Source organism: Cordyceps militaris, assembly GCF_000225605.1.
Source record: "Cordyceps militaris CM01 unplaced genomic scaffold CCM_S00005, whole genome shotgun sequence".
Lineage (NCBI taxonomy): Eukaryota > Fungi > Ascomycota > Sordariomycetes > Hypocreales > Cordycipitaceae > Cordyceps > Cordyceps militaris.
Genome location: NW_006271973.1, coordinates 1,435,473 through 1,456,036, shown reverse-complemented (window position 1 = coordinate 1,456,036; position 20,564 = coordinate 1,435,473). Strand labels below are relative to the sequence as shown.

The window sequence follows — 20,564 nt, the reverse complement described above, 5'->3', positions numbered from 1 at the left end:
GGCCGTCGACTGGGATCCGCTCGGCGACGGCACGCCGCTGGTGCACGCGCTGCGCGTGGCCCGCCTGCCTGTGCATGCCGCGCACCGGAGCAACCTGCTCGAGGCCGTGTGGCAGCTCGTCGAGGCCGGCGGCAGCCTGAGCCCCCCGCCGCACCATGGTCCCCGGACAGCGGCCGCAGCCGCGGTCGTGTCACGCCCTTTGTTCGCGTACAGGGGCAAGCCCATACCCAGGGCGACCAGACGGGTAGGAATGCGTCCGACTTTGCTGAGGTGTAAAGGGATACGTTTGCGCAGCAAGTTGGCGAGGACGCGGGGAGTAGTTGGGCACCAACAGGCACCGACTGCCGAGTACTGCAAGACGAGAGTCCGTGGGGTTCAAGGGAAACCAGCAACGAGTGAGAAAGGGATCAAGGTTAGAGGAGGGGAGGATGCAGAAAGCTGTTTGTTGGAATGCAATACTCACAGTGCCTCAAGTAGAAAACGATTCAGGGAAAACGATCATCAACCGGATACAAGCAACAAAAGTAATAAGATGCTGGAAAGCCAGAAGCTAGAATTACTACAATGAAAAGAGACATCGTGTACAGAGTACCTCCCATATTACCCAAAAATTGAAAGCAACAAATAAAAAGGAATTATGCGCCCCATGTCACGTCGCTACTCCTGTCCAATCGACAAGATGATATTCCCCGACATCTCATCAATCTTCATCGACGAGGAGCCCTCACCCTTGTGGCCGGAAACAGTCTTGCCAACAAAGCCACCTTTTTTCTTATCCACAACGACGTCCTTGCCGCGCACGGAAATGTCCGAGGACATGGCATCGGCCGAAAAGGTGCCCTCCCAGGATGCCGGGTAATAGAGGTGCAGGTTGCCGCTAATGGACGAGTGGCGCGACTCCAACGCCGTCAGGCCGCGCGCATTCTCCGCCATGCGGCGGCGCTTCGTCTCGGGATGATCCTTGCCCTTGCGGTCTTCGGGGAGCGTGGGCCGCTCAGGGGGGTTCAGTTTATCGGGAATGGCGACAAACTGCGGGTCGGCGACTTGTACGCGGTGGTTGCCGCTCGTCGTCTCCGTCTTGAGCAGCGGGCGCCAGCTGGAGTGCAGCCAGCGCTCGTCGAGAACGGGCACCAGGTTGAGCTCGAGGTCGCCTGAGACGGAGGAAAACTTGGACGAAGAGCCAATGAGCAGGTTGCCGGTAATGCCACCTGATGTTGTCGCCAGCTTCACGAGGTAGTCACGGGGGGGGATGTTGAAACTAGACGCGCCCGCGTCCTCGCTACCATCGTTGAGCTTGAGATCGCCCGACACAGACGAAAAGTCCAAAAGGGAGGATTCGGACGCCTCGAGCACAACGTCTTTGTGCGTAATCTGGGCGAAAATGTTGCCCGAAACCGTGTTGGCTCTCAGGTTGTGGTACATGGGAAACCAGCCCTTGACGTCGCCAGATACAGTCGAGTACTTATAGCGAGGCGCCTCCATCTTGTACGGCTCCACGTCGGTGTTGTCGGCGGGAAAGATGAGGTTTCCGGACACGGTGGAAAAGTCCACCTCCTTCTCGGCGCCGAGGGCCAGTCCCTCCTGGACAAAGACGTTGAGAGAGACGGTGCTGACGGTGAGGGCGTTGACGAGGGCCTTTTCGGGGATCCAGGCCGTGATGCGAATCTGGATGCAGACGTCGCGCCACGAAGCATTGGGGACAATACGCGGCGTGGTGACCTTGACGTGGTCGGTGCCGCCATTGTTGCTAAACTCGACAGCAATGTCCAGGTCCTTGTAGTTGGCAATAATTTCCACATCAATCTCGGCCTTGCCAGAGTCAGTCGGGCGCAGAATGACTTCGCCGTTGACGTTGGGGGTAGGACCATTTGGTTCCGTCCAGCTCTTTTTGCGCATCGTTTGTTCAATGGAGAGCACCCGGTCGGAGCTGAGACTGGCGTGGAACGTCTTCTTGGGGTACGTCTGCGGAGTATCGCGACAAGATCCGGCGGCCGGGCGCCAGACCAAGTCGCTCTCGTCCATGTCGGGGATGCGAATGGGAGACTTGTCAATGATTCGTTTCTGCGACGACTGTTAGCAAGCGGTAGTTGCCGTCATCCGAGGCTGTTCAGCGTACTCTATACGAGGGGCCAGACATGTTGAATCCCAGGAACACCAAGATGATGGAAACAACAACTAGAACGCCGAGTATCTTCTTGATCTTCTTGCGAAGAGAACCCGAGTCGTGCGAATGTCTGATGCGCTGCCAGAGGGGCTGTTTGGGGGGGTCGGAGAAGGCTTGCTGCTGGGGAGATAAGAGCTGATCGCGTTCTTCCGGGACGCCCATGGTAGGAGGTGTCGACGCGGGAAAGGTAGAGTAGCTGTGGATGTTGGGGTTATTTTCGGGCGATGAGGGTGTGTAGGCAGGGGGCGCGTCGCCTCGTGCGTTGTAGGCGTGGGTGTTGTAGTTGGAGGGTTGGTGCTGGGGGGACGTGTTGACGTGAAGCTGACGATGCTGCTGCTGCGCGGGGTCGTCCTGGACGCTGGCGTGGTGACGAGTGCTCTGCGTGTAGGGATGTGAGGACGAGGTGACTGTGCTGGGCGTGGCGATGGAGGCGCCCGAGGCGGAGGAGGGGAAGTAGGGGTTTTGGTGCGGCTGGGGAGGCGATGTGGAAGGGTTATGAGCGCCGGCGTCTCTATTTATCAGACGCTGAGCAATCTGGGCCTTGGAGTCGGGGTCCTTGGCCAGGGTGGGATCCTCGACTAAGACATTGGGTACGTAGGGTGCGCTGCCCGAGCGACGCGACACATGGGACGGCTGCTGCGACGTGGGCGAGACGGCGTCGTCGTCGTCATGGCGAAAGTACCCGTCCGAGGGGGACAGGGCTGAGGCGGCGGCCGCATCGTCGTCGCGGCCTCGGTCCGAGACGGCACGGTCTGGGTCAGAGTAGAGGTTGTCTGAATATGGGGCAGGCATCACGGCGGAGGGGGGTGACGCAAGCGTCCAGGTTGGTTTTTGCAGTGCGACGACTCCTTTGGGACCCAGATCAATGGGAAACGAAATGCTGGATGCAATTACGCCTGTGAGCGGGGAAATGCGAGGGCCATATGCAGAAGGGGGATGAAGAGGGAAAGAAAGAAGCTGCTGGGTGCGAAAGGAGTGGTGACGAGGCTGGCTACCTGTAAGAAAGTAGAATGGTGGTGGCTGCTGTTAGTGGCGACCAAGGAGATGGAATGAGTGGGATGCATTAATACTTCCTACCTACCTCTGGGTAGACATGCTCATCATTGCACCAAACCATTGCGTGCGCTGCCCTCTGGTTTGCATACAAACGCCATGAACTGGTGAGTAACAGACAAACAGAGTAACACCAGCAAGACGCTAAAGCAGCCCTCCAAGTTCAGCTCCGGGACAGCTAACCGAGAGTCTGACCGGCAGCTGGCAGCTGGCAGTTGACAGCCGGCAGCAAACACCCTTCACACCCAATACCTTATGCTTATCGCACTGCACTATCATCTACTGCAACTGACCATGACGAGTCATCACTACCTAGGTACCTACCGACGTTACGACATTCTCATCCTCACCCCAGATATCCAACCCGAAAATCACCATTATACAAAAGTTCCCAGCCTTATTCCTCACCAGCCCCGCACCCTGCTCCCACCTTCACGCTAGCCATAAGGCTGTCGTCAGCTTTTCTCATCCGCCAACGCGGCCTCCCCACCGCTTTATCCCACGGGGCAACTCCAACGCGCTTCCTGTCCTTTCATTCGTACTCGACGTACGCCTTCTTCATTCCCTTGACAATTTTGATTTATAACGAATTGGTACACAACCTCAAAACCACGTCTCCACCTGCTCATCTTATCTCCGCTTCCGTCATCCTCGGACAGACTTTCCTCCTTGACCGGCTCCGACCTCATAGCTCCTCCGGGTACCCACCCCGGCCGATCCTGTCTCGACCGAGCCACCTCCCACTACCAACAGCATCATGCATGCCACAAGCCAATACTAGTCACAACATGCATATTTTCCCTTGTATACACTTCTCAGTTCTGCACGCCCTATCCACAAGAAATCCACAAAGACATACCCCAGCCTAATTGTTTATATGTGTCTAGCAGTGTCAGGTCTGCTTTCTAGTAGTTACCCAGACAAGTCTCTCTCCCTCGAGGCCGGTCGAAGATCATGGCTTCGCCTTTGCCCCATCATCTTGAAAATATAACTCTGCAAAAAATAAGTGTCCCTCCCTGACCATGCAATGGCCGTCTGCGCTCCATTTATGCCGCAAACAAAATAAAAAACAAACATGTCCCAGAGACAACAGCTACATTGCCAGTCTCCTTTCGCTAATGCAGCCCGAGAAGCTTTTTCGAATTCTCATACACAACCCACGTTATGCTCAGCGCCGGTGCCACCTTGAGCAGGTTCGGTGCCAGGCCCTTGTACAGACCTCGCAAACCCTCTTTCTGGATCGTCTTTTGCGTCACGTCCCAGATGCCGGTATACGTCGCCCTGTGCATCGCCGTGCCTTGTGTCTGCAGTCGCGTCCGCACAACGTTGAGCGGATACACCACCGTCGCTCCAAACGCCCCAGATGTCGCTCCGATGATGCCAGTCGCCACGTTGCCAATCTCGACATCATCTTCGTGGCAGCCCGTCTCCTTGGCAAGCTTCGCACGGTACGTTTTTTTGAGAAATTCAAACGTGCTCATGTCAATCGCGCTGTACGGGAACATGCCCACCAATCCCATCGTAACACCACGATACCCTGCACGGAGACCGCCGTCCGCGTACATCTTCATGGCCGTCTGCTTCATCAACGCGACACCTTTGGGGCCACCCTCAACCGTCGAGCATTGCAGTCGGAATTTCAACGTGTCAAGAGGGTACACGCAGAATCTGTCCCTGGTCAGCACCTAGTCCGCCCTTCTCCCATCCCAGGTACTCACTGTGCAATCATGCCCGCTACGCCGCCAGCGGTGAATCTCGACAAAGTGTTGATCTTTTGCGGGTCTCCATGACCTTCGAGGTTTGCAAATGCTCTCTTGGCGGCTTCATACGAGCCGAATTTGATTGCCGTCTCGGGCATGATCTTGATTACGTTTAACCCGTTGCCTGTTCACCTCATTAGATATGTGCCACCCAAGACTTCGCGCGAGACTCTGCACTCACCAGCAAAGAAGCCGCGCAGTCCTCCCGACCGATACACATCTCTGATGGCATCACCAAATGGCCGCGCTGCGTTTTTTAGGGCAATCAGCGGCTGGCCCCTCTTGAACGCAGCCACCGCCGTTTCGCCATGGCTTTGCGTGTTCACGAGTAGATAGACCTTTAATCGGTCCAGAGGCGCGGTTGCAGTTCGCGACACACCTCCAGCAATGGCACCCGCAAGGAAGTAACCTGGATGAGGGGCAAAGTCTGTCAGTGTATATGATCTGGTGGAAACCTCGGTATTGCCATCTTCAGTCTCTTCAAGTATTGGGTTGCCATCGCTGGGGTTTCTTCTTTGTAGTTTCGCGGCAACATCTGCCCACCCCTCTGCGTCGTCATCCATCAGAACCATGATTGACTCCCCCTCGCCTATTGATGACGACGATGCTGAGGTTGCTAATGATGGTTGCGAAGCACCGTACGCTGGTGAGGTGTGGGGAGGAGGAGGCACAGGGGAGGCTATCCTGAGCAGAGAGCCAAAGAGAGAGTCAAAAAGAGATCTGGAAGTGCTTTCCGTACCTAAGCCTTCCAAGGTATCATCACTCACGACAGAGTCGCCTTCAGATGTGACAGTGACCACGGCGTCGTAATATGTTAGCACAGCTTGCAGTTTCGAGTCGGCTTCGTGAGCGGGCATGAAGAGCATGAAATATCTGTCGCAAGTCGGGTCAGTTGCAAACTTTGCTTGGGTCAGTTGCAAACTTTGCTTGGAAAATATTGTCGAAGAAAATCTTGCCATCAGAGTTTCGCGGCGGCAAAGCTTGTCTATGGGTTCGCTTAAATTTGCTGCCAGCGGCCACTGGGCAACGCCACATGACGGTCAAGCGGCAGATGACGTCGAATAAATCACAAGCACCAGTCGAAGACCACAGGGAGCAGAGAATAGAGTTTGCAAACCAAAAAGAAAGAAAAGACATACCTCCATTCCTCATATGTAATATATCCATCGTGATTGACGTCCATATCGTTGAAGAAGCAGTCGAGCTTCTTGCTAGAGACGGTTAGGCCCGCGGTTTTGAAGGCGGCCTTGAGCTCCGCCATGTCGAGTTTCCCGTTGCCATCCTTGTCAATCGCCTTGAACAGCGAAGAAAGTTCTCGTTCCGCGCGCTTGACGAAGCTTCTAAACTCTGGAGAAGGTTAGCTATTGGTCCTTGGTGGCTGGTCTAGATCGGAGGCAAGGCTGGCGTTACCTTGATATTGGATTTTGCCGTCGCCGTTGCTGTCGACCTCTTGCAGTATATTCTTGACCATCGAGTCCGCATTCTTCATAGCTGTACAAAAAAATCGAACAGGTCAGTGCTCTTCTTCTCTCTCATTGCATGAGAATTGCGCTGCGACTCACGATGGTCGAGCCGCCGGAAACCCCGCTGCAAGCCATTGTAGTCGAGCTCGCCATCGGGGCTAGGCCCCAGGCAATTCCAGAGAAGCTCAATCAAATCTTCATGGCCATGCTCAGGGTTGACGAATGCCTTTCTCGCCTCGTGGTTCCCCGTGGACACGCTCATGGTGGCGCCAGCATCGCTCGCGGCCGTCGTCTAAGAAGGGGGTGGTCGGGAGCCCTGGGGGGGTTGCTGAGGGGAGGGGGGGGGGGGAGCGATCGATCGCGTTTCGCGTTCTCGGAAGCGCAATGCTATAGCACCATGGTCGGGCGGTGTGTGGGCTTGTGTCGTTGAAAGAAACAGCCTCTGCGAAGCGCACAGAAGAAGACGGCTGCGACGTGGGCTGGTGGTAGTGATGCAGGTGGGATGCAGTGATGTAGTAATGGCAAGCCTCGGATGGCGTCGTCGAGGCTTCTTCCCTGTCTAAAAGCATGACGGTACGTAAAAAAAAAAGTCTAGGCGAAGCAAGCTATTTACTTGCTCCGCAGTAAGTGGTTGAGTGGTTAGGCAATCTGACGTCGGGAGCCTCCGTGGCACAGTGGTTCTGTGCCCGGGAGTTCTGTGTGGGTCAGCACACGGATCGCTGGTTCGAATCCAGCCGGAGGCACCCCAAACGATTTCATATCCAAAGTCGAGCAGCGCCGCCCGCCCCCGTGACTGACTCGTGAGGGGGACACGGGCGGGGTAACCACGGAGTCGGCTGGGGCAAAAGCTAGTTAGAAGTGACACACGCTGACCACTATGCCATTGGCCACCTAGCCCTTGATGTACGGAAGGACCACGTAGTCCAATTAGTGTATTTTTTATTTTTTTTTAAATACGACCTCGGGGCCTGAGAATACAGGGCGAGTCATCACGGCCAAGAGGCGTCCGCGACTGATGAAAAAGCAATTGGCTGACTAGATCAATGCCATGAGAGGTACGGATATATAGGGCTGTTTGCTACTTACTATTGGACGATAAGACTCGAGCTGCCAGTAGCCGCGGGAAAACCCGCCGGGTGGTGTCGTGAGGAGAGACATGTGTAGATCGAGAATGTGCTGCATGCTAGCATCATGTCGGTAAGCGCCCAGGGCAGGGCGGTGCGTGGCCCTGGATCCTGAGATAGTTACTGCAGATGGCCTTACATATTGACGGCGCTCTCTTTCTCGCTCGAACCGGCGTGCGTGGTGTGGCTGTCCAGCCGTCGAGCCAGCCAGAGTTTCGCCACCACCGACGCTATTACCAGCAGGACACCCCCTATCTCGGCAGGGCAGGGATCGATTGGCTGCCGTTGTACCTGGCAGGAGGGGGAGCACTGGCGCCGTGCTGCAGCGTGCGGGCGGGCCTTGCAGGGCAGATGGGACAAGGGGCCACGCGCAAAAACAATTCATCAATCACAGCCCTCTGGAAGTGGGAAGTGACAGGAATAAACCCGGGCCTGCCAGCCACTCATTGATCACCGGTTGCGCCGCCCGCCCGCCGCCTCGCTCCTCAAGGTTGAAGCCGGTTTTGGCTTTTGGCTTTCCTCCTGGGCCTGCCTCTGACGCACTCTGCTGTGGGGCAACCCCCTCCGAGGCGGGCGAGAGCGGTCAAGTGACTTCCATGTTTTTTTGGTTTTGCTTTGGAATGGAGGGAACAGCGTGCTCAGTGGACCGGCCTGCCCTGTCTGCACCCGTCCGTCGTCCCTGGAGGAGGGGGAGGGGGCCTGAGGTCTTGCTAGCGGACCAGCTGTTGTTCTTACGTACCTCATGCCAACAAGGCAGATTATCTGGCTCTTTTTTTGTTGCTCGCATAAACCATCCGGTCATGGCCCTGCTGCAGACAATTCAACTGTTATTACAGATTAGTTACCTCGTAGCGTCTCCTGCTTCTCCTGCATCAAACCACCAGCCACCTTTACGGCATAACAACGGCCCCTGCAAGCGCCTGACATGCGGCTGGCCGCCGCCGCAAAGAGCCCACGAGGACCGGTGCTGAGGAAGCTCTCCCGGTGCACTGTGTCGGCACTGTCTTTATCTGGGTTGCCCAACGGCGATGGTGGCAAGCGAGGCCTCACTTTGGGCTGTGCGAGCTTCCTGCCGCCGTGTATCGCAGCACCGCATCGGCGCACGGAGTACAGGTTCGTGTCTGCCTGCCAGCCTTCGCTCAACGACTACTAGGAGGTAGGTAGCCCAGCGTTGCCGCTAACCAGCTCGGGTCGTCCGCTGAGATTCAACTGTCAGCCTCCCCAGTCCCAGAATACCTAGTACCTAGCCACTTAGTAGCCCACAGTGTCGCCGCCACATCTCACACCGTACCATTGGGGAGCCCCACCCGGTCATCCCAGAACGGCTCTAGTCTGGTTGCAGATTAGACTCTCCCCGACATTGTCCAATAAATCGCTAGTGGCAAACATGGCGGATACGACTTCTGTGTTTCCATTCGACGCTCGCCTCCTGGTCCCACTCACGATGCCACCCTCCACCCCAGACCCCGGCAGTGCCGTGCTGCAACTCCAGTGAGCGGCTTCAGCGGATTTTGGCGCGTTGTAACGCTCTGCTCCAGGGCGAAACTCGCCTGTAAACCCTCCATCGCCAATCTGGCTTCACTAAAGTTCACAAAGCCGCCGCCTGTTGAGCCCTGCCCACCGCATTTCTTGTCTGTGCATACCTCCTCCATCTCGTCCGCCCACCCAAAAAGCACCCACCTTTTCCTTGCCCACCCAAGCCAAGCCGAAACCATCTCCCCCATCCCACCCACCCACCGCTGTCCAACCTTTCTTTTCTTCTTCCCTCCTCCTCCTCTTGCACAACACCATCCCCATCCTTCCATTCTCATCCCTTCATTCTGCATCACCTCTGTACACTTCTCTATCCTATATAGCCGCATCATCTACCACCACCATCGTATCGCTTAGACAACCGTCAACATTGCTCTCAACAAAATCCCCCCCTCGAATCAAATCAATCTGTCGTCGCCACTTACGATTCGCAACAAAACACCCCTCAACATCACAGTACCATGGCTTCTTACTACCCGTACGGCGCCATGCCGGTCCAGCCCGGCCCCGTCTCCCACAACCACCACGGCGGTCGCAATCGCAGGACCGCCCGTCTCTCCGTCTCGCAAAACTCGCAGCGCCAGTTCCGTGGCGTCCGTGGCATGAAGGAGATCAATGAGTCGGCCGCCCTCTCCGCTTTTCGCACCAAATTTGAGGCCGTCCGCTCCTTCGACCTCGAAGACGACATGGAGTTTTGCCCTGGTCTCCTTACCGAGACTGACGTGAGTAGCGACCGTTCCTCCGGCGCATCCTCCCCGGCCTTCTCTGACAAGTCCCAGCTCGTCTCCATTTCTTCGTCGGAGCGTTCTTCTCTTGCCAGCAACTCTCCAGAGTCGTCACCCACCCAGCAGCCGCAGTCTATCACTCCCGGCTTCTCTCTCAACTCTGCCTCGCCCTCCTTCGTTCCTCCTGCTCTTCAGAACCAGCATCCGACCTTCAAACTCCACCAGCCTTCAGCCAGAGGACGCAATGCCATCCCCATTATCAACCCCCTCACCGGCGTCACTATGGCCAGCCCTCCCCCGTCCGCCCCCCCTTCTGTCTCCCCCATGAGAATGCCGCAGCACCCCATGCGTCGCTGGTAAGACGCGACCGCCTCCCGCCTCGCTTACTCGCTTGACGAGTTTCCGCAGGCGGGAACTGGTGGTCGCTCTACCGCGACCCCACTTCCATTGGATGCATCCCTGTTTTCTTTGGGCGCTGTTCATCTCTTGGTAGACATTATGGAAGTGAACGAAGATACCAAATCCTCGGTATCGTTTTCATGGCTGGACTCCTCTTTCTTGCTCGAGCAAGTATTCCCCCCGCGGCGAGGACTGCGAGGCCTTGTCCGCCGATCGACTGCTGGCTCGCACTGTACAAGCAACCTTAATCGACATCCCCCCCTTTCAGTGTTTTCGTGCACGAACATTTTATACGAGGATATACCGGCGCTTTCAACGAAAATGATCGATACCATATTTGCTTTGGGTTTGTTTGATTCATCTTTTCACCTTGTCTGCCTAGACCAGGCGACTCGAGACATACACGGGCGTTTTTCACGGAAGTTTTTTTTTTGTTTTTTTTTTGCATACACAACGGCTTGCATTTGGGTCTCGAAGCGATGTCTTTGTGTTTGGCGGCATTGGCATGTTTGCGTCTGGGGCGTGACACATGCCCTACAAAAAAAGACGTGTGCGGCCTCATTACGGGAATGAGGCCTCACGGCATCAAATTTCCAAAAAGACTTTTTTAGAAAGGCGGTGTTTTATTATGACTGGCGACACGACCAGGTCATTTTATTCATGGTGTTTATCACGTGGGCAATTGTTTCTTGGGCTGGCCGCTGTCATGTAGCGCGCAACGACCATCTTGCGCGCCGGTATGGACAAGCCGAAGCGTGCTTCTTTCGAGAAAGCCTGACGACTTTGGTGTTGTTTTTCTGCGTTGCCGTATTACGGCTGCTTCTTGTCGTGCGACGATATGCTTTGGGGATGCGGCACTCATGGCCCATTCTCTGATTTCTTGTTGTACAAATGACGGCGAGCAACTTGAGAATTCTGTCCATTGTTCAATTTCGGTTCTGGACCACATTATATTACCTTATTATTTAGTATTGCCTGCCACGAGCGGGCTGGGGCGAGACTTTTGGTTTACTGGCATCTGGTGGGTGATGGGTTTCCGGTCCGGGTTTGATCTTTGCTTTCTATGTCTGTCCTTGGGCATAGGGCTAGCTTTGTGTTACTTTGTCTTGTTTTTATATCTTGGGAGCATCTGCGAGGTTTATGAATGATTTGGGCAGGGAGGTTCTATACTATCGGGCTTGTTGTCGGGACCATTGAGTTCCATGGTGTTGCAATTTGATGTGCACATATTTTGGATACGGCGCTGGTTGATACCGCGGCTTGAAAGCCTGCAGATGAATACATGACTTTACCACTCTTCAATTATCATGGACGTGTCTGCTTGTGATGGTTGTATCCTACATGCTATTACAAAGCGTCTCGACTCGGCACCGATGAGATCATCTGGCGTACTTCTGCTGTATCAAATTGAGACTGGCTTCGTGGCATATGGCCCTTGTTCCGGCATGCAACTCTATCCGCTAGTCTAACAACAGGACCCTTGATCCATCCTGTTCTATTTTCCTTGTATCGATTTAAGATGTATCCGCTTGCCGCCCAGTTCTAATCGCTCATTGCGCAACGGAGAACATGTCCCGATGTTGCTGTCATGCTGACGTCACAACACAGCTTGCCAGCTGTGATGCTTAGAAACGGGCTTTTAGCAATTGGGTTCCTCTTCTTGTCAATATTCCAAACTTGTCATCTCCTTCTTCCTCCTACATTCAACGCCAATTCTACAACACGCCATCCAGCGCCAAATCATTTCCTGTAGGAGCCCACCGGTCAACCTGCCTCACCCAATTGACCTGGTACTAACAAGACGGCTACCAAAAGAAAAGCAGACAAAAATAAGGAAAAACAAAAAAACATGTTTGCCTCCAAGACGATTCTTCCTCGCGTGGCCCGCTGTGCCGCGCTGCCGGCCACCGCCGCGCGCATGCCCTTTTCCTCCTCGCGCGTGCTCTCCCACAAAGAATCCAGCTCGAGTACGTCCAAACCTTCCAAAAAAAAAAAAAAAAAAAAAGAAAAGAAACTAACCCCAGTCAGACACAGACGACGACGTCGACAAGCACAAGCTCGACTCGCTCCGCAAGCACAAGGATGGCGCCGGGCACTGGAAGCGCGAGCTCGCGTCGGACAGCGAGGAGGCCGTCAAGGCCGACAAGGGCCACGGCGCGGCGGCCACGGAGTCGGTGCAGGAGCTGCAGGAGCGGACTAAGAAAATGGCGGAGGAGTCTAGGAAGAGTGGGACGAGTAGTAATGATGGCATGTAGACGGTATTGACATGTGCTTTCTCTACTTGTCATTGTGTGGTTGCTTATTCGACTTGGAGCCATCAGCTCTGTGCTGTCAGAGTAGAGCAAGAGAAGGGCAACATGTTCACCACCATGCCACCTCCACCACATTGCCATTACATCTTCTCACGGCCCCAAAATAAAAGATCAAGTTCATTCATGTACCATTCCACTCACTTGCAGTGAAATTTTCATCTTGTCGTGTACTGGAAAGCTGCCACAGAAAATGTGAAATTACGTACAGGGTAGCGCGGTTACCGAGGTGTACTCCGTTGGCTCGGCCGGCTGCCAACCCCGCGATATCGATAAGCCCCAACAAGTTCCTTTGCCCAATTTCCATCTTCCCGACTTCACACAAAACCGCGATGCTGTAACAGAAAACGCCTCCGCAAGCGACATTTTCTCCTACCCGGCCCATTGGGCCCCTCCCGTTTCTCTCTCTCCTATTTTCGCAAACGATCGGTCTCCTCGAACAACAAATCCCCCCCCCTCACAAAACGAACCATGACGAGCCCAGAAACGCCGTTTCGCACCGCGCTCCTCGCCGGCGCCATCGCCGGCACCACCGTCGACCTCTCCCTGTTCCCGCTCGACACGCTCAAGACGCGGCTCCAGTCAGCCGGGGGCTTCTTCGCCTCGGGCGGCTTCGCGGGCATCTACCGGGGGATCGGGTCCGCGGTCGTGGGGTCCGCGCCGGGCGCCGCCTTCTTCTTCTGCACGTACGAGTCGGTCAAGGGCGTGCTGGCGCCGCGCGTGCGGCACGATGTGCTGACGCAGATGGCGGCGGCCAGCTGCGGCGAGGTGGCCGCGTGCGCGGTGCGCGTGCCGACCGAGATCGTCAAGCAGCGCGCGCAGGCCGGCCAGCACGGGGGCTCGTCGGCGCGCGCGCTGCGCGCCATCCTCGCCGGCGGCAGCGGCGGCGGTAGCGGCCCCCGACTACTCGCCGTCTGGAGGGAGCTCTACCGCGGCTGGGGCATCACCGTCTTCCGCGAGGTGCCTTTTACCGTCATCCAGTTTCCGCTCTGGGAGGCCATGAAGGCCTGGCGGAAGCGCGCCACGGGACGCCCGCAGGTGAGCGCCACCGAGAGCGGCCTGTTTGGGAGCGTGGCTGGTGCCGTCGCCGCCGCGTCGACGACGCCGCTCGACGTGCTCAAGACGAGGGTCATGCTCTCGCCGGAGAGGGTCTCGGTGGCGACGGTGTTTCGGCGCCTGGCGCGGGAGGAGGGCATCAGGCCGTTCTTCGCCGGCGTCGCGCCTAGAGTGACGTGGATCTCGATAGGCGGCGCCATCTTCTTGGGGAGCTACCAGTGGGTGGTGAATACAATGGGCATGCCGCCGTAAGGAATCTTCAGACGGGCATGTGTCGGTCTGCGAGACGTGATTTTTTTGCATTATAGAAAATTGTACTTCACCAAAAGTGGAAATGGCAGTGTACATATAGAACGGAACCACAATAAGGAATGGCATCATCATATTATTCAACGAGCGCGCTAAATAGCAGTAGTTGATGGCAAGATATATAAGAACAAATCAACAGCACCGTGGGGCTGTAGTAAAGTGGTACAAAGAGTCTGCTGGGTATCCCTGACTCAAAGCGATTGCGCACAAATCCAAAAAAAAACAGGTAAACACTAATGCGAGTGTTCACGCCGCGACGGCAGTCGCGGGGCTTGCTGGTATTTCTTCTGGCGCCTGCTGCGGCTCGGGCTGCTGCTCGGGCTCGGGCACGGGCATTGGGCGCAGCTTCCTGCGTCCGTTGGTTTTGTAGTAAAGGACGACGTCGTTGCCGCCCTTCCAGATATGCGTGCGCAGAGTGGCCAGGGTCAGCGTTGGCTCCAAGAGCTGCTCGTTACAGTACAGCTCGAGGTACTCCTCGGGCTCCATCTGAGAGTCTGCGTCCTCATCGGCGCCGGGCGCCGGCTCAATGCGCTCGGCCACATAACCCAGGATCTTCTTGACGCGCAACATCCTGTTGGCATTAAGGCGGCTGCTGCCATCGGTCGCAATGATCGGCAGACCATCTAGCGGGTGTAGTACAAAGGAAATCTTAACGGGTTCCTTGAAGGGAACCTGGTTTTGTAGAAGAAGGTCGCCGAGCCACATGGGAGCCTTTTGCTCGATAATGTCGGCGTCGCGGCCGACGCTCTCGACAGTGCCCTGGTACACGTTGGAGCTTCCGCCTGAAGTCTCCTCCTGAATGATGACCTTGGTGCCAGGCGGCAATTTTAGCACTGGTGTATCGGCAGGTAGACTTGGGGTGACGCGCGTCTCGACCAGCTTGTCTGGCGACTCAGTGAGCTGTCTGTCATATTCGTTGCGAATCTTTTGAATAATGCCATAGAAGCTGTCGTCGACTTCCTTTTCGTGGCTAGAAGAGGTTTCTGATTCGACAGCCTTTTCATCCACGACGACAGGTTTCTCTTGGGTGGCCTGCGAGCCCGAGCGTCCCAGTTTCTTGGTGCTAAAAGACATGCGGAACTTTTTGCCAAACGGCGTGCTGGGCGACTTGGCACCTTCTGTTGGCTTTTCCTTCTCTTTCAGCTTCTCGGTATTGTCGCTTGAAGTCTTGCCTTCGGCAGCTTCGGGGGCGGAGGCCGGGGCCGGGGCCGGGGTCGGGACTGGGGTTTTGACAGCAGCCGGGTTTTCAACAGGAGAAATACCAGCAGTAAAGTAGTCGCCTTTGTCAGCAGAGGGCCGGCCGGCCTGCGAAGTGCTGCTCGATTCGACAGCTACGGCAGGCGTGCCAACTATGCCAATGCCAGGTGTCATGGCAGGCTGTAAACCATCAGCGCGAGGAGTAGCCGGATCATCCATCACTGCAAGTGAAGCTAGCCCAGGAGACAGGGCTGGTGCACTGGACACAGCGGCGGCAATTCTCTTTTCCACCTCCTCATTAATCTTATGGCGATAGGCCTCATCTCGTTTGATTTCCTCGTCAACGAGGTTGGCAAACAGATAGCGCAGGATCCATCGTCCGAGACTAATTCTCTGATCTTCCCGGAACTCAATCTTATCCTCGAGCTCCAGCTCATCGCCGTAGACTTCTGCGTCGAAGCAGTTGTATGGCTCTAAAATCACTGTAAGATTACCCGAGCTAAGGTCGACCGAGCACCAAGGAGCAACGGCCGCTCTTGTGTTTAGCACGTCTGCGACATCCTCCAAATGTTGCTTCCCAAAGCTTTGGACAGGTTTGCACTAGATGAGTTAGCTAAAGGGCTCAGGAAATACAAATATTACCATACCTGTATCAGATCCCAGAGTAGCACGTCGCCGGCCGTGTCCAAGGTCAGCACCCGTTTCCTGTCGTTGAGAAGTTTGTGCTTCAAGAGACCAAATTGACCTTCAATAGTCTCTTCAGGTGTGTTGAAGATGGTTTTAATCTCTGGCTCAGGCTCTGTTGCCGGAATGATTGAGGGTCTTCGCGAAGGACCATCGTTGATAGCCTCTCCGTCCGTGTTTGACCTGGGCAGGTACATGCCCATATTTGATAATTTGAGGATTGACTGCGGGTTTATTTCCTTTTTGGGGCCGTCGGTGGTGGAAGGTGATGTTTGACGTGCTTTGCTTGACATGGCGGAAACAGCTCGTCGGTGTCGGTGGTCCTGTGGCAAATCCATCTCCTGCTCTACGTCAAAATCGCTCCAGCGGTTGATGGATGACCTGTTGGTTGCTGTCCAAAAGTGACCATGGGCGGCCACAAGCTTAGACACGCCGATATGCTCTTGGGCGAGAGCCAAGCTCAATCCATTGTCGACCTCGTCGAAGCTGCCGCGGATGTCGGTCTTGGCCACCATACCATTGCGATCGGAGCTGTAAAAGATGCCAAGGCGTGGGTCGTTTGAAAAGAGGGACCAAACACTCTCATCGTGCATGTTAAACGTGTACATGCAACGCCCACCGCGGACGCTCCAGAGCTTGATTGTTTTGTCTGCACTAGCACTGAGGATGGTGTCGTCGGCGTCGTCAATGAGAAGGGAGCGAATATTTCCAAGGTGTCCCATGAGCTTGGAAACCTCGGCACCTGAGCGCGGGTCGTGAAGGCGAATCGTCTTTTCCGGTCCGCCACTGGCGACGATGCTGCGGCCAAGCGCAAGGGAATAGACGGACCCCTTTTCCGGGATTTCCTCGCCCTTGACGTCGATTTCCAACGACTTTCCCTTGCCGTTGAGATCCCACCAGCAGATCTTGCGGTCTAAGCCTGCAGCAACAATGGTATTTGAGGTGGTGTCGGTGGTGGAGGCAACGACACACTTGACGTAGTCGGCGTGCTCGCCAATGGTGTGCGCAGTGCTGTTCTCTTCCGAATGTGGACGCCACACCTTGACCGAAAGATCGGAGGATCCGGACACAACCACCGTGTTGTTCTGCGCAAGAGCAATATCGTTGATCCAGTGCATGTGCGCCTGCGTCTGGGCGCGAAACGTGGAAGCAGTGGTTGGGGAGGGCTCGGTCGACAGGTTGAGGTCCCAGGCGCAGACGATGCCGTCTCGGCCACCAGAATAGCTGTGATTAAGGTCAGAGGGGAGCTCCCAGACGAGTATTGTGTCGAGGGTCGTGTGCGTACAGTATGCCATTGGTGGAGTCTACAGCCAGCCCGTTGACGCCGAGTCGATGTCCGCCGGCCGAAGACTTGCCATTTTCCAGAACTGCCCAGTTGGTTAGCGACGAGAGAAATATGGGAAGACGAGACCAGGGACTGCTCTTGCGCAGCGAGGAGAGGTAGGACGAGAGTGTGCGCGTTGGGTGCGGAGAGCACGAGACGTGGTTGCGGAGGGCGGGCTTACCATAGCTGATTCTTTGACGGGCCTTTTTGGCCATGGCCATGATGACGCGGTTGCGACGATGCTTCGCGGGGACACGAGAAGAGGCACGAGAAACCGGGATGTCAAACCATGGAGAGCCGGGAATTTGGGATGAGCAAGGTGAGAGGTATTATGGGAGCGCAGGGCAGAGTGAGGCGCCGGCGTGGCATGGCTTGCCTGGAGTTGGCTGCAAGGTCCAGATAGCGGGCTAGTGAGGCAGTTAGGTTTGGAGGCATACCTAGGTACTAAGGCGCAGGCCACGCCACGATGGGCCCAAACTGGGGGGAACCTTGGAGGGATTTGGGGGGGGACGAACTGGAGAAGAGCACTGGAGGTCCAATTGGTAAATTGGTGGTGGAGGAGGAGCCAAGTGGGGGGAGAGGTGTTTTAGAGGGTTTAGAGGGTTTAGAGGGCATCATATAGACATTTTAGTGGCATCCCGTCGCCAAAGCGCCCCAAACTACAGCGCAGTCACCAGTCACCCGATGGCCCTGACAGCCACCAACCCACTCCCCAACGTGGCCCAAACCCACAGACTGCGGGTTGGCTGACATCTGCAGGGTTATGTACCTACAAACCCCACTATAGGTACCTACCAGAGGGGGGGTGTTTTCTAATATAGGTCCACACACAGTGTGTAAAGCGAGGTATCTACAAACGCACAGGCTTACCACAGGGGTGTTTTATATACTAGAAAAATATTATATATTAATTATAAGACATCTTAGAACTATTATAAATTATCTTAATTATATCTAGATATATTATAATTAAGATATATAGTATAGAATAGGTATTAAGAAAATTTACTATATAGGTTAATATATATTAGTTAGGTAAGATATCTTAATATATAGGCTATATTAGAATATATAGGCTATTAGAATATATATTTATTAAAAATACTATATCTAGGTTTTAGTAGCTATATAATATATAAAATATTTTATATAGTACTATATTTACTAAAATTAATATAGTGCCTTTATAGTATAGTAGTTCTATAGTAGGGAGTTCTATATAGGTTAGTATATAGATTGTTAGTTTAAATCTAGCTAGAGGTACCCTAAATAATTTCTTTCTAAAAGTTAAGTAGTATAGCCTAGCCCTATAACTAACTTATAAGGGGGATATAGGTAAGGTAACTATAGAGTAGGTTAGGGGTAAAAGGCTAAGAAGGTATATACTAACTACTATACTAAATTAGCCCTTATAGTATAATAAGGCTAAAAACTATATAAATACTATAGTATATAACCTTATAAAAGGTATTAATAATAAAGGACTATTCTACTACTTAGATATATATATAGAGGTAAGTAAAATTAATATACCTAAATAGTTAATAATTAATAGAAAATATAGAAGGATATAGATTAAGGTAGTAGCCTAAGAACCTACTTACTAAGAAATACTAAATACTATTAAACCTACTAGGAATTATTATATAATAGTAGATTAGTATATAGGAGAGGCTAGTTTTTACCTAGGTAGCCCTAGGTCTATACCTAGTATAGTAAGGTACTAATATAAAGGATTTACTACTATAGTTTTTCTAGTACTTATAAGTTTATTAAGATACTAAAAGAACTATAAGGTTTAATTAAAGTAATTTAATAAATAAAATTAATATAGCTAGTATATATTAGTATATTAAAAAGAGAGGTATATAATTTATAGGAAACTCTTATATTATAGTTATATTTAGTACTTAATTAGGTTTACTAATATAGAATATCTAGTAATTAACCTACTTCTCTTAGTTACTATATATATTCCTAGTATATTATATTATCTAGCTTTCTTATATATTACTTTAGTATCTTTTTAAAAAACTCTTCTTAAAGCTTATTTAATATTAAAACTAGCCTAGCTACTAATACTACTTAGATTTATATAGTATATAGATTTATTATAAGAATTATATAGATATATAGGCTAATAGTAAAGAGAAGTAAAACTTTATTAACTATAAGGTATACTAATAAAATATTAATAGTATAGAAGGTATAAAGAGAAAGAAATATTAAGATATACCTTTTAACTAATATAGGATTAGGTTACCCTCTTTATAATCTTTATACTAGTAGTAAAAAATATTAATATTTAAAACTTATTATAGTACCTTTTTAAAGTTATCTTAAGAACTTTTATTAAGGTTTATAAATAAAATAAATTAGTTAGTTTTATTACTTAATTTTAAATATATTATAATATACTAGAGATCTTTATAATATATATAGATAATATAGTAAGAATAAGGTAAGAGGTAGAGTAAGGTAGAATAAGATAAGAGGTAAGAGAGGTAGTATAAGATAAGAGAGAAAGGTAGAGTAAGATAAGAGGTAAGAAAGGTAGTATAAGATAAGAGGTAAGAAAGGTAGTATAAGATAAGAGAGTAAGGTAAAGTAAGATAAGAGAGTAAAAAGTAAAGTAAGAAAGGTAGTATAAGATAAGAGAGTATATATTAATAGGGACTAAGCTTTAAAGTGCCTAATCTAAAGATAGTTACTTATCTTTAATATAGAAAATATATCTTACTATATATAAGTTAAGATAGACCTATATAGAGTTACTAGGTAGGTAAGTATATAGTATATATTAAGAGTAATAGTATACCTATATAAAATAAACTAAGGTATTAATATATATATCCTACCTAGCTAATACTAGATTATATATAGAAGTAAAGGGAAACTATACTTACTATTTATTAATTATAAAGTAAACTATAATAGTCTAACTAACCTTCTTCTAAGTATTAAGTAATATATACCTAGAATATAAGTATCTTAATAAAATACCTAGATTATTTCCTACCTATTAGTAAAGATATATAGTTTCTTAGTATTAAATAGGGATACTTTCCTTTCTAACTTTTAATTCTAAAGTAAAGTACCTTAACTAGTATTAAATATAATATTTAATAGCTACTTTTACTAAGTACTAAGTAAAAAAAGGAAAGCTTATAATTATTAGGATACTCCTATTTATATATATTAGAAATATAATTAGTTAGTTATTATTATTTATATAGAATATTTACTAGTAATAGCTAAAGATTATATACTAACTTACCTTATAGTAATCTAAGCCTTTATAGTAGTTAAAACTTCTTAAACTATAGTAAGCCTACTTTTATTTACCTTAAAATAGAAAAGTCTTACTAGAATTTAATCCTAGCTTATTTAAGGTATATAAGCTCTAAGTAAGGATTAGATATCTAGAAAGCTAAGTATTAAATTCTATTTTATTTAAGTAATAT

General features: G+C 51.5%; 7 protein-coding genes across 7 annotated transcripts; 3 read left to right on the top strand and 4 right to left on the bottom strand.

The window, feature by feature from the left end:
* Positions 1–657: 657 nt before the first annotated feature.
* CCM_06801 (uncharacterized protein) lies at positions 658–2,956 on the bottom strand (the record flags this gene model as incomplete). Its single annotated transcript, XM_006671939.1, has 2 exons — positions 658–2,061; positions 2,117–2,956. 2 exons carry the CDS (start codon positions 2,954–2,956, stop codon positions 658–660), a joined length of 2,244 nt encoding a protein of 747 aa, XP_006672002.1.
* Positions 2,957–3,316: 360 nt separating this feature from the next.
* CCM_06800 (uncharacterized protein) lies at positions 3,317–3,998 on the top strand (the record flags this gene model as incomplete). The annotated part of the gene is made up of 3 exons (XM_006671938.1): positions 3,317–3,324; positions 3,629–3,764; positions 3,909–3,998. The coding sequence occupies 3 exons, from the start codon at positions 3,317–3,319 to the stop codon at positions 3,996–3,998; spliced, it is 234 nt and encodes a 77-aa protein (XP_006672001.1).
* Positions 3,999–4,332: 334 nt separating this feature from the next.
* On the bottom strand, positions 4,333–6,702 carry CCM_06799 (calcium dependent mitochondrial carrier protein; the record flags this gene model as incomplete). The annotated part of the gene is made up of 6 exons (XM_006671937.1): positions 4,333–4,885; positions 4,936–5,101; positions 5,159–5,850; positions 6,117–6,324; positions 6,388–6,468; positions 6,540–6,702. 6 exons carry the CDS (start codon positions 6,700–6,702, stop codon positions 4,333–4,335), a joined length of 1,863 nt encoding a protein of 620 aa, XP_006672000.1.
* A 2,856-nt stretch (positions 6,703–9,558) lies between these two features.
* Positions 9,559–10,182, top strand: CCM_06798 (uncharacterized protein; the record flags this gene model as incomplete). Its single annotated transcript, XM_006671936.1, has 1 exon — positions 9,559–10,182. The coding sequence occupies one exon, from the start codon at positions 9,559–9,561 to the stop codon at positions 10,180–10,182; it is 624 nt and encodes a 207-aa protein (XP_006671999.1).
* Positions 10,183–11,182: 1,000 nt separating this feature from the next.
* CCM_06797 (uncharacterized protein) lies at positions 11,183–11,449 on the bottom strand (the record flags this gene model as incomplete). The annotated part of the gene is made up of 2 exons (XM_006671935.1): positions 11,183–11,310; positions 11,392–11,449. 2 exons carry the CDS (start codon positions 11,447–11,449, stop codon positions 11,183–11,185), a joined length of 186 nt encoding a protein of 61 aa, XP_006671998.1.
* A 621-nt stretch (positions 11,450–12,070) lies between these two features.
* CCM_06796 (Mitochondrial carrier protein PET8) lies at positions 12,071–13,838 on the top strand (the record flags this gene model as incomplete). Its single annotated transcript, XM_006671934.1, has 3 exons — positions 12,071–12,188; positions 12,250–12,459; positions 13,015–13,838. The coding sequence occupies 3 exons, from the start codon at positions 12,071–12,073 to the stop codon at positions 13,836–13,838; spliced, it is 1,152 nt and encodes a 383-aa protein (XP_006671997.1).
* Positions 13,839–14,141: 303 nt separating this feature from the next.
* On the bottom strand, positions 14,142–17,321 carry CCM_06795 (WD repeat protein; the record flags this gene model as incomplete). The annotated part of the gene is made up of 3 exons (XM_006671933.1): positions 14,142–15,692; positions 15,740–17,000; positions 17,062–17,321. The coding sequence occupies 3 exons, from the start codon at positions 17,319–17,321 to the stop codon at positions 14,142–14,144; spliced, it is 3,072 nt and encodes a 1,023-aa protein (XP_006671996.1).
* Between the last annotated feature and the right edge of the window lie 3,243 nt (positions 17,322–20,564).